Source organism: Ciconia boyciana, chromosome 2 (assembly GCF_034638445.1).
Source record: "Ciconia boyciana chromosome 2, ASM3463844v1, whole genome shotgun sequence".
Lineage (NCBI taxonomy): Eukaryota > Metazoa > Chordata > Aves > Ciconiiformes > Ciconiidae > Ciconia > Ciconia boyciana.
In genome coordinates, this window is record NC_132935.1 from 143,015,932 (window position 1) to 143,028,402 (window position 12,471).

General features: G+C 33.6%; 1 protein-coding gene across 4 annotated transcripts in view; it reads right to left on the reverse strand.

The window, feature by feature from the left end:
- The window catches only part of AKAP9 (A-kinase anchoring protein 9), a 122,844-nt gene that overhangs the window by 70,690 nt on the left and 39,683 nt on the right, over positions 1 to 12,471 (reverse strand). For 3 of the 4 annotated variants that reach the window (XM_072854288.1, XM_072854289.1, XM_072854287.1), the window contains exons 4-8: positions 8,043 to 8,096; positions 7,458 to 7,628; positions 4,725 to 4,880; positions 3,576 to 3,773; positions 376 to 2,823 (exon numbers count right to left, since the gene is read on the reverse strand). In XM_072854288.1, coding sequence (XP_072710389.1) covers positions 376 to 2,823; positions 3,576 to 3,773; positions 4,725 to 4,880; positions 7,458 to 7,628; positions 8,043 to 8,096 — 3,027 coding nt within the window. The remainder of the gene's footprint in view (positions 1 to 375; positions 2,824 to 3,575; positions 3,774 to 4,724; positions 4,881 to 7,457; positions 7,629 to 8,042; positions 8,097 to 12,471) is intronic. The other variant, XM_072854291.1, reaches the window with a different exon arrangement.

Genomic DNA, 12,471 nt, shown 5'->3' on the forward strand with positions numbered 1-12,471 from the left:
ATGAAAAAAAAACAATCTAAAAAAATAGTGGAAGACTGGTTAACAACTATTTCTACAGAAAACTTAGTTGCATACTTCTTGCAGCATGCTATTCAACTTCATCACTGTATATACATTTAAAGCCAGATTGATGATTCCAGCACCTAATTAAATATTGGTAATTCAATACTTAGATATTTTTATTGACAAATAACAATCCTTTCCATACTACCTGCAATTCATTTACAATACCTAAAAATACAAGCAACACTTCTCCAGCAAAACATAGAGATTGGTTAGAATCACACGATATACATAACTTCTGTATCTTCACACATTTCTCTTCTCACGCTCACATCCACATACATTTCTTAAGAAGTGATAACCGCAACGTACCTGTTCTGATTTTAAGGCATCCACTTGCTGCTGAAGATTATTATTTTCACTCTGTGTAATGGCTATTAATGATGTTTCATCTGTTGGCCTGTCTGTCATCCCATGCAAATGTTCTACAAGAGACTGCTGTTCTGGTTGCAACATTTGCTGAACATCCCTTCTTTTTGTTACCTCATGACCGATATCATTGCCCAAACCCAGATTTCCTCCTACATTTATTCCTTCATCAGCTTTATTTCTTGGACCGGGGGTTTTATTTTCACTTTCAGATGCTGGAGCAGCAGTCTTTAGAGCTTTTCCTTTAGAGTATTTTGTCTTAGGGTCATTACTACTACTATTTCCTCTCTGAGCATGGCTAATTTTGACTTCTAGTTCTTTACATTTTGCTAGAACTTGTTCTTTCTCATCTTGTAAGGATTTAACTTTATCATTTAAATGACAAATTTCACTATGCTTTGACTTTAACTGTTCAGAGAGATCGGAAAGTCTCAGGGATAATTCCAGTTTCTCACGCTGAGTTACCTCAAGCTTTTCCATAAGTTCTGTTGCATCTTTCTCAACAACTTCTCCAGCCTCAAATGCATCTGCCTTGGACACCTTGATTTCTTTACTCCCTTCAAAACCAGAAGTTTTAGTTTTAAATAAAACTGGTCTATTGCTTTCTAAGTGGTGAAGTTTTTCATTCAAGGCTTTGAGTTTGCTTTTATATTCAGCTTCCTGCTTATTCTTGTTCTCTTCTAACTCAGATTTTGCCTTCAGAAGACTTGCACATTCTTTCTGCAGCTCTTTATAATTAGCTTCAAGTTTTTTCTCAGTAAATGAAAAGGCACTCTTCTGCCTTTCAGTATCCTCTTGGAGTTGACCATTTTGGTTTTTAAGTTGCTCATTTTCAGTAATCAGCTTTTCTATTCTTTTTTGCAAGTCCAAAATCTCTGATTTAGAGCTAACACTGTTGCTGAAAATGACATTTTCTTCAGAGCTTACCAACATACTTTTTAATTTATCTTCCAGAGTTTTGTTTTCCCCCTTAAGAAGTTTATTTTGTGTTTCAAGTTCTGAACATTTTTTTTGAAGGCTATCTTCTCTCTCCCTCATTTGTTCCTGCATCAACTCAGTCTTAAGCTGCAGCTCTTGAATTTCTTGTTCAAGGGTACCTTTTTCTTTTTCCTCTTGCCTAAGCACTTCAATCTCCTTCTGCAGCTCATGGATTTGAAGTGTCATTTCTTCAGATTTAGAATTTACAATAGACTGCTGTAAATCTTTTAGGTTTGAAATCTCTAATATCAATTGATTTTGCTGTGTGATTAAGTTGTCTTTTTCATATTGCATGGCTTCTACCTTTTGACTCATTTCATTTTGTACCTCATCTAACTGCTGTTTATGGTGCATAGTCAAGTTATCTTTAAGGCTTTCCATGTTCACCATGTGCTCTTTTTGTAAGTCTTCTTTAAGTCTGGAAAGTTCCTCTTCATGACTAAACAGAAGCTTTGTTCTCAGTCTCTCTAATTCTGCTTCTTGAGATTCTGCCATCCTGTCCAAAACTGCATCCTTCTCTCTTTCTAGCATTTCAAGTTTTATTTTGTAATTTGTGACTTCTGCCTCATGTTTTAATTCCAATTCCTTCCTAAATTCAGAGGCAGAAGCCAGCTCAGTTTTTAAATCTTCAATCACAAACTGGTATTTTTCAGCTTCATTTAATCTACATTCCATATCCACTATAGTTTGTTTGGCTCTTTGAACCTGCTCTCTTGAAAAATTCAGTTCTTGGAAAAGATCTTCAATTTCAGTTTGTTGAAGAGACTTCTCTGCTGAAATTACTTCCATCTGTTGTGACAATTCTTGCTTTATTTTTTCCCTTTCATTATCAGCATCTTGCAATTTCACATTCAATTCATTAATTTTAATATTCATTAAATGCATTTGATCTTTATTGATATTCTCATTCAAACATAGACTTGAAGTTTTCTCCAATTCTACTTTTTGTTGCAAAAGACGCTGTTCTATTTCCACTGCATGTTGCTTAATTAATTCTTGCTTCATTTGTACAATCTGTTGGCCATGCATTTCATCTAATTCAGCCTGAAGTTGTGCCAGTCTCCTTTGTGTTTCTAATTCCATTCTTTGCACAATGTCAGCTTCAGACTGGCTGTCTTTATAACACCGTTTCTGCAATTCTTCCACAGTTCCCATTAATTGTTTTATTTCATCAGAACATTGTCTTTCTTTTTGTTTGTAGGTGGTAAGTTCAACTCTCATATTACTTATCTCCTGGTTCTTTAGTGAAATCTGTTCTTTCAATTCTTCAAGTAATTTACTGACATCTGATAATTTTTCCTTAAGCTGAAATGAATTTTTTTCTTCTTCTCCAAGTTTTGCTTCCAGCTCTTCAACTAATGCTTCTTTTTCTTGTAATTTACTCAAATCTTCTTCCTCATTTTTGTGTTTTTCCTTTAAAAAAATGAGCAAACCCATGTTCTTATTTTCAGTTCGTTATCTGAACATATAAGAACATTTATAGACTTAACTATTTAAACACAATACCTTTCTTTAGAAGGCTAGTGATCATTTATAAAAACTAAATAGAAATTATTTGTTGACCTCATTTGGAGGTTTTCTGTACCTTTGGAATAAGTGACAATGCCTGCCCCCGCTGCCCCACCCCACCCCAAAATATTCACTTCCATTTTTTCCAGTTGTGCTCTCATACTTCAAAAAAAGATATTTGGTGTAATCTACTGAAAACTTTGTCTCTTGTAACTTTTAATGACATTTAATGTTTTTAGGTACTTTTAAGATGCTTTCCATGAAGGATAATTAAAAAAATGTACATGAAGAAAAGAATTCATTCTTTCCTTAAGACAGAAAAGATTGTTCAAGCAGGTTATTTTAAGTTTTTTTTCCTAACAAAATAATGTCATTTAATGAAGGCATTCTAATATACAGTATAGGTTCATCATTTCTTGTAAATATTTCTGCAAATTTTAAAACCATGATACATAATCCTGACATAAAAATTTCAGTTTTAAATTATACACATATTATGTGTTAGTTAACAGAAGCAGTCTTAAAAAACTTAAAATCTTTGTATGCATTATATGCAGCACACTCATAGTCTTCGGCCTTTAAATTTCAAAGGAACCACAAAATCCTGAAAAGAAAAAAGAGATTAGGAAAAGAGATCTTTCTAGTAAGGAACATACCATCTCATATATTGTGATTTTGTCTTGAAGACATGTAATCTGCACTTCAAATTCTTCATTCTTTTTTTTATAATTCTTCAGCAGACATTCTTGTTCTTCTAGCTGTTGCTGATGTGAAAGAATCTGTTGCTTGGCTTGCAATAAATCAGCAGCTGTGCAACTATGGCTGGTGTTCCTTAGGGCTTCACTTGCCTGCAACTTGAATGTTAAAAAAATAAAACCTAAAATACATCAAGTTTTTCAGAAACAGCTTGCACTACAGAGAGAGTGATCTTTACTTTCTTCTTCCACATCACAAGCCCAAAGACTATTGCAAAAATGTTATAAGTTCTTTTAGGAGGAACTGACATACCCTTACTCTTTTGGGATAGCCAACCAATAAAAATATTTAATAAATTGTTTTATGGTGAGCTAGCACAGGACAGCAGTGTCTCAGAAACATTTCTAAGTAGTAAAAGGAAATAGTTGTAGTTACCGTCCCCAAAATCAGATTTTTAATAATAAAAACCCGGCTTCAGAATATAATCCACCTGAAGCTCAAAAAAGCTATATAAAGTACTTAAACAGCACAAAATACTACAATATTCAACTGCAACACTGTAAACTGTAGTCACACAGATTAACAGTGTCCATGGCACCTCAATCACCAGTGCTTTTTAGGACAAATGCTTCTCTGAAACTTAACTTCGTTATTTAAATTACCTTCTAATAACACCACAAGAGGCAGGTTTTACCCAAAAATATAGGAAGGACTGGAGCATGAAATGGGGGCCCACTGAAGTTGATGGCTGGCTGTTTTGATTTCAAAGAGGACAGGTTGGATTTCAGCCCAAAGCTCTGAGAACTAATTACAGAAGTGTTTTTCCCTAAGAAAACTGCCATCATCCAGTATTTATCAGAAGCTATCACCACATACTAGGGAAGAAAACAGACTAATCTTTATTATTTTATAGTGAATTAGTACAATAAACCAGGTACTATAATGATAACTGTAGGACTGGTAAAGTGACTGCTGATCTATACTAAGAGACCAATTCTTCAAAAATGCACAAAAAATTCTGTGTTTCTGCAGGAAGTAGCCATTTATGGACCCTCCAAAGTGACACCAATTTTCAAACCCAAATAAATATTGGTAGCACTGTAACTTACATGCTGAAACTGAATTTGTAGTTTTTGACTTTGTTCAGTAAGCTCTAAGAACTCTCTCATAGTTTCATCCTTTTCTTTCCGTGCCTGCTGTAGGTTAGTAGTGAGCTGAGTGATAATGTCATCTCTTTTTTTGATAGCAGCTTCAAATTCTTGCAGCTACAAAAGATAAAATTTAAACTATTAGCGCACATAAAAGCCACAGACAAAAAAAATACTAGCTTATTCTAGTTGAGTAAGAATACATCATCCCTAAGCTCTCTATTTAAAAGATGTCACACAGACCTTACTGGAGCATTTATGTTTTCACAAACTGTATTTGTAAATACTTCAGAAACAGATTTTTTTCCCCTCATTTAACAATATATGACCTCTCCATAAAATATATTTATCAAAGAACAAAACCTGAACCTTTAAGAAGGTTAGTTAGTTAAATATATAAATTGCTTTTAAACTAAAAAGCATGGCCACATAAACAAACCATCATAAAGGAAGCCAGAGTATCTGCTTATAGTGTTTCAGCAAGTTTGTACAACTACTCATGTACACACACTTTTCCCCCACAATAAATGCAAGTTATATCATCTCTCACTGAAAGTGCAATAAATTGCATTCATCGTACTAAAAGTATATGATACCATGCAGTATCCTACATTGTGAACCCAGAGAAATTATTCATAACTACATGAGAAAATCAGCTCAAGCTGCAGAACTGATACAGTGTATTTAATAGATGAATCTTTTGCAATTTGTAATGATGAAGAAATGATAAAAATACAGAAAAAAATCATTTGAAAATGTTTTATTTTTTGTAGGATTACACTCAGGCAGCCAGAAATTCTACAATACTAATTGGGACTATTTTAATGTGCAATTATATAATAGACATGTTACTCACTTTAAAGTCACTTTGTCAATTTGAACTCATTCAAGGATAGTGGAAGCTTCATCTCTACATACTGCAAATTTCTTAAACCATCAGTCACCTTCTATAACTGTTTTGTTTACAATGCTCCCAAAATGAAGCTTCTCCAGGTTATATGCTGAGTCTTGAAGTAAAATTATAATGCTTCCAGATAAAGCTTACTGATTTAGAGGATAGGGACATTATTCAGTGGGACATAAAAACCAGAATTCCCTTAAACAAGCCAAACTATGCAAAGAATTTGAGGAAATTCTTTCAAAGTTCTTTTCAGAATACTGCAGTGAACTCCTACTTTAAAAGCATAGATCTAGTAGAAATACTAGATGTTTGTTATAACAGAGAAAATTAGGAACAGATCAGACACTTAAGTGTGTCATAACTTTCCTTTTGCATCTGTTCAATGAAATTGAATAACGAAATTTATCTGTTCCGATCCACAGGTCGTTATATGATAATTTTCAACTTTTTTTATTCAATCTTTTTCTTTAACAAACAGGCAGAACTAAAGCACACAACATATCTTCTGCATTCCCCTTTTACAATCCGTTTGTTTCTTCTGAAAAACATGCATTTTTCCCCATATGAAAAACCATATGAATTTCTCAACTGAGATATTATGCACTGTACCACTATCATACAAAAATATGCTGCAACTATTAAAATATTGTTGTACCACAGCCTGTTTTCTTTTAATATATTTTTAATTTATTTTTAAAATAGTAATCATAGCCATTTAAAAAATTCAAACGTTTTCACTTTGACCTTTTTCAGGAAAAACTAACAGTAGTCACAATTGTGAGAAACTAAAATTATGCTTATGTTCTTTATTATGCTATAATTATGACTATTATGTTTAGCACAACAGATACAAGACACAGTAATTAGAAGCTAAGTTTGACTTAAAATGTAATACCAGAGATTCACCAACAGACAAAGGAATGATAAACCCTCTCCTCCAGGGCAACCACTTAAAGATCACTCTGGTATGGTGGAAAACATGATATCCATTTTCACAGATAAAATACAAATGCAAGCAGAAAAAATTATAATTGTGCAATAATAATGAAGGTGAAAATGACTGAATATTAGAACAATTTTGGCATTCTATAGTACTTTGCAAAAAATAGAAAAACACAACATGTGACCTGAATCCAAATTAAAAGAGAGAGAGAAGTAAGACATGAAGCACGACAAACCACTGACTTCAGTGCATAGCACCACTTACTTAAACTGTAAGAATAAGTATTTAGTATTCTTTACTTTAAAACCTAACTTTAAATTCCAATGGTATTCCTGAAGTAAGAAATACTTCCCTGTAATCCCAAGTTATTAGATGTTTATTAAAACATTGTCACAGTTGCCTTGTATGTCAGACTATGAAGTCTGACATACAAATACCTTTTTGGTTCAAGGATCAACTCAGTTATATCATTCCTTAGGAAGTAAAACCTGAGTTTTTTTGATCTTGGAGGAACAGGAAGATATTAAAGAAATGGAGTCTTTGCACAACTAGAGAAGAATTAGGGCTTTTCTTGAAGAAAATAATCTTTCCATTCCTGATTTGAAGAAAGTCACTGTGAAGAAGACTGGATTTTTAGTCACAAAATACAGAGAAAAAGGACACACAATGGAAATGGCATTCAAAGAAATAGAGTGCATGGTACATGACTGAAAGAAATTATATGTAATTCTATACCACACACTGACTGCATTCTGAACATCTGACATTAAGTGTGAACTCTTTCAGGTGATGCTCTGCATTTTTGCATGTAACCAAGTAGCAAGTAGAAAGCAACATAAGGTAATTATACCTGTTGCAATCCTTCTGTACCATATGCTGCCCTCATTTCTTCTAGCTCTCTGTTTAGCTCTTCAATCTCTTGCTGTTTCCCAGCCAATTCATTCTCCATCACCTCTAGCTGCGTGTGAGAGTGCTGCATTCCATGCTCTGAACAAATCTCTCCAACTCCAAATTCTTCTTCCTAAATCAATCCAAGTTCCTTAACATGCCATTTTTTAATGCTTTATCACAGTAAGTAAACTCAAATATCAAATTCTGTATCAAATGCTACCTTAGTACATTAACATACAATACAGCATCGAAGATCGTATTGCCATGGTAACCTTCTTTGTTAGTATAATTCACACCTCAAAAGCACTGACATGAAGCATTTCTGCAAGTTCTGCTTTATAATCTTAGCCTTAATAGAAGTAGTAAATTGTTTTGCATTTCAAGTTTAACAATACACTGTATTAATGTATAACAAACAATGCAGATGCAGAGCACAGCATGCAAAATAAAGTATTAGTCAGCAACATAATTTTTGTTCAAAACAAATTGTTCGAGGTTTTTAGTATTCACCATTAGTATTACGATTCAATTTGCAATACTGTACCCTGATTAAGTCTGCAGGTATAGCTGTTCTTGTCACAAAACTGCAACCATTTACCTGTATAAAGACAATTTCTAAACATATTATTATCTGAAATAAAGCTTGATTTCTATTTTCCATTCATTTGATTCTTATGTGATTATTCCTGCAGACCCACGGGAATTTTTATGCTACAAAAATTTATTTCATTTGAAATACAAAATAGCTTTATACATAATAAATTGCATCAAAGTAAGCATAGGTAACAGGTAAAACACCCAAAACTGCAAAAATAGATACTACTCTAAAAACAAGAACCATATTAAGAATTTAAACATCTAGAGAAAACAAAGGAATTCAGATTTAAAGGTCAACGCAAAGCTTCATACTTTCAATGATTAAAATGCAGTACTATTGCATTTTAAATTATATGTTTAATATGTCTATATATTACTAAACATAGTTATGCTTTCTAAAAGATATTTATACACCCCAAGATTTACTATTTCTGAAAGTCACCCATCTCTCGATAGTGGATGAAAGGCAGTATCATAGAGTCTCATCCTCAATTTGAAGGAATTTCTTAAGATTGAAAAAATGCAGAAATTATACATTTAATATAAGACTTTTGAAAAAAATTCTTTCACTCACCTAACACTGCAACCCCTTTCAGCTTCTATGAGAATTTTGGTTCTACAGACTGTGCAAACCAATAATGACGAATCTCCAAAAGGCAAGCACAAGTCAAAGTAGCAGTTGTAGGTAAAAAAAAAAAAATCCAAATGAAAAGAATATGCTGTGTACTTGTAAGTAACCATAACAGACAGGCAGGCTTTTAAAACAGCAGACCAATGTTTTAAAATGAGAAAGCAAGAACAGCTGTATTTCCCCTCAGAGCTGTTTATTACATCAGAGCCTGAAACAAAATAATAGTACTAGAGATGGAAAGGCATCACAGCATTTCAGACCCAAATACTAGGCTTACATCAAAAAAAGAAGCTATACTGCTCAGACATCTGCCATAGTCTAGATCAGAGCTTATTTACAAAGGACTATCATGCCTGAGGAAATCAATAAGTTACCCGACATGGAAGTACACTGTTATAAATGGGATCAATATAGTCATCGAGTTTGTATTAAGAGCATGAATATACCTGCATTAGACAAGAATTTGCAGAGCTGACACAGTGCCCTTTCAGTTCCTGACATCCTCAGTAAAAAGGAAGACACCACAGACAGATTACTACCTTATTTTAGAAAGAATAAAGAAAATTGCAGCAAACAGCAGTCCAGGCAACTCATAGAGGCACTGCACATCGTTTGTGTATTTGCCAGATGTTCACTCTACATTCAGGCATACAAGTGGCTACACAGAGCCTGGCACCATTGTCTTTATTCAGATTTTGGCTTATGTCCCAGATTAATAACACTAGGAGTTTAATAGAAACTCTATTATGAAATACTTCTTGTCCTTTTTTTAACTCCCATTTTATTTAGGCTTAATTGATAAAGATGTAGGGTATGATTCTTGTAATCTACCACAGTGGACATGCTTCTCTTCCTGTGAATAATTTCTGTGTGCAAAAATCAAAGACTCCTAGATGCTTTATAACAAGAGCTACTAGGAAAGACATAAGAGACTTATCTCATTAGACATTCCAGACTCCTTAGCAGCTGAAATTTCTGCAAAAGATCTTTTACTTTTAAAAGAGATTTTGCTATACACATTCAAAACAACTGTCTGGAACTTCGGAAATCCCGCCTCATTTCACAGGAGCCTAGCTCTTAGACATCACAGAAGTGACCCACAACACGGTAGTCCATGCTGTTTCTCATTTGATACCTTCTCCTTTAAAATGCTTTGTGCCCTCTGGTAAAGTGCAAGTTGAAACACGACAAGACAACAAACAGCACTGTAATCTATGGAAAAAGCAGCCGGACCATCGCAGCAGGGTGCTGTGCTGATGGGAGCCTTGTGAGCAGCCTGGCAGCTTCTGGCACACCAGAAATTCTGCTGTGTCAGAGCAGACACACAGTTGGGGCTGAGTTATCAGCTTCAAAGTATCTTCATTTAAATTTTTCACTGATCTGCAATATATGAAGACTGTAGTCCAGATAGCAACTTCAGTGTTAACAGATGTCTACACAAGGCCTATTGGACTTCTGTGTTTTGTCTCATGGTCCCAGTGGTTTACCCACATAGAGATCTTCTGCAAGCCCATAAATACTATTAATGTAGACTCTTATAATTTCTTCTTTTAAAGCTTTGCAATTCACCTTTAACACCGAAATGTCATGCCTTAATGCCGTATGATGTGCTTAGTTACATACCCCAGCAAACAATTAAACATGTAAAGAAACAATCAAACCTCATAGCATTTTAAGATAATGGAAACAAGGAGTAACAAGAGCTCTGCATATAATTGCATAAACAAATAACCACAGAGTGACGAAAAAATTAAATTTTACAACACATTAGCTACCCAGGAGCAACTGTTTTGGTGAACAAAAGACATGAAAAAAGTGAAGGTTATGGAAGTCCCTCAAAGGACATTCTCTCTGATTTTTCTTCCTTGCTTGTATTTTCAAAATAATTCACAGAAATAGTATTTACTAATATAAAGTAAAATATAATTTGGAGTCTATTGGCTAAAAATAAAGGTATAATTTATATTGTATCAGTAAATACATATGCTTAAGACAAATGAAAGGAATCTTCTTCCAGAGAAACACAAGGAAAACCAACTTCTACCACTGTATTAAGGCAGCGATTCATGACAATTGCCACCAGAGGTCAGGATTAAATTTATGAAATCCCTGTACCCCTTTTAATGTTCCTTAGACCTTGGAAGACCTGAAATTGTACCTCAGAAACAGCAGTAATAATATGTAATGTGTAACTACTTATAACATTAATGCCAGTACTACAGAGACTTCCCTTTATAAATAGCAAATTCATGCTCAGCATAAATCAATACTTACTGTTCAATCATTGAAAAATGTAGAAAATACCTTAATGCATGAAAATAATATTTTCTGTAACCTATTACAGACTGGCAAGCAGACTTCTGATTAAAAAAGTGCTTTGATTTGGTAGTAGAAATATACAGAAGTATCTGGAATGGATTAACAATTTTACCTCATGTTTTCATTTTTTTCCCCCCTTTTTCTTCAACATTTTGGACATCTGATTCCTTCACAAAAATTAATACTTAGACCTCCAACACTGCTTGTCCATGTTCTGAGCCTCTCCTCAATTTTCTAGTTATGTCACAACTGACTATATGAAACTTAGCTAAAACTTGCTATTAGGGCAACTTGGGAAAATGAATTTCAGTTTTGGGATTTTTTTTTTCCCATAAACAAAAACCATTTTCAGTTTGTGATAAAAATAATTACAATCATATAATATAACTAAGGTTAATAACTTCTGAAGGATAACAATTGATGGCTTTTTAAAATATCATGGCTTAATATATTTTTCTATATATTAATAACATGCAACAAAAGATTTCTTTACGTAGTGGTTAAGGTTGAGGTATAGAATTTCATTAACTTTAAAAAAAAAGAACTTTGTAGACTTCATATTAACCATCTTTTCAGAGGTACACTTTGCAACTTGGGAAAAGAGTTAATAAGAGAAAAAAAAAATCAGGTGGAACAGTCTTTCAGTTATACTGTAAAATTGAGGCATATGGAAAATATGTGGGGGCAACTTTACCTTACACAGCTATAAAAAACAAAAAAATTCTAACTGTTGGAAGAAGCCTAACTTCCCTTAGTTCTGAGTTTAGACCACAACCTTAAATAGCTAATCACCATTATAATTTATTTTAAGACTATGCAGACAGGTCTCATTCTTGCTCAAACCAAATAATTTGTTACAAAAGGCAAGCTGGTCATATGCAGGATTTATCAGTCTTCAGTTTGCTACTACCTTTGATAGTGTAGGTATGTAGAGAGGAGGCAGAACAAAACTGAACGAGAGACTGTATTTACAATAAAATTCCTTCAAGACAAGAATTCTTGTATAAACATTCACTGGTTCCTTCAACTTTACTTAGACAACTGTATTGGCTTATAACTGTGTGTCTGATAAGTCTCCTAAAGAGGGAAATACTTATCACTGAATTTTATCCCATTCCTCAAGAGAAGGGGCTGAAGAATTAAAAACATGTGACTTATTTTACCAACTACAACAAAACAAATTATTTATGACCTATTTCACTTTGAGGCATGACAGCCTCGATTTCAACATAATTTCTGACAAAAACCACTAAAAAGAATACAGATGTTCTAAATAATGAGGGAAAAGATGGATCAACAGGCCTATGTTTCTACAAATGTGTGGTTTCTTAGCATTCTGAAAAGGAGGTCATGTATCTGAAAAAAAGGTAAGCTCAAGATGTCATATAATTTCATAATTTCACTGTTACAGACAAAATTTAACTTA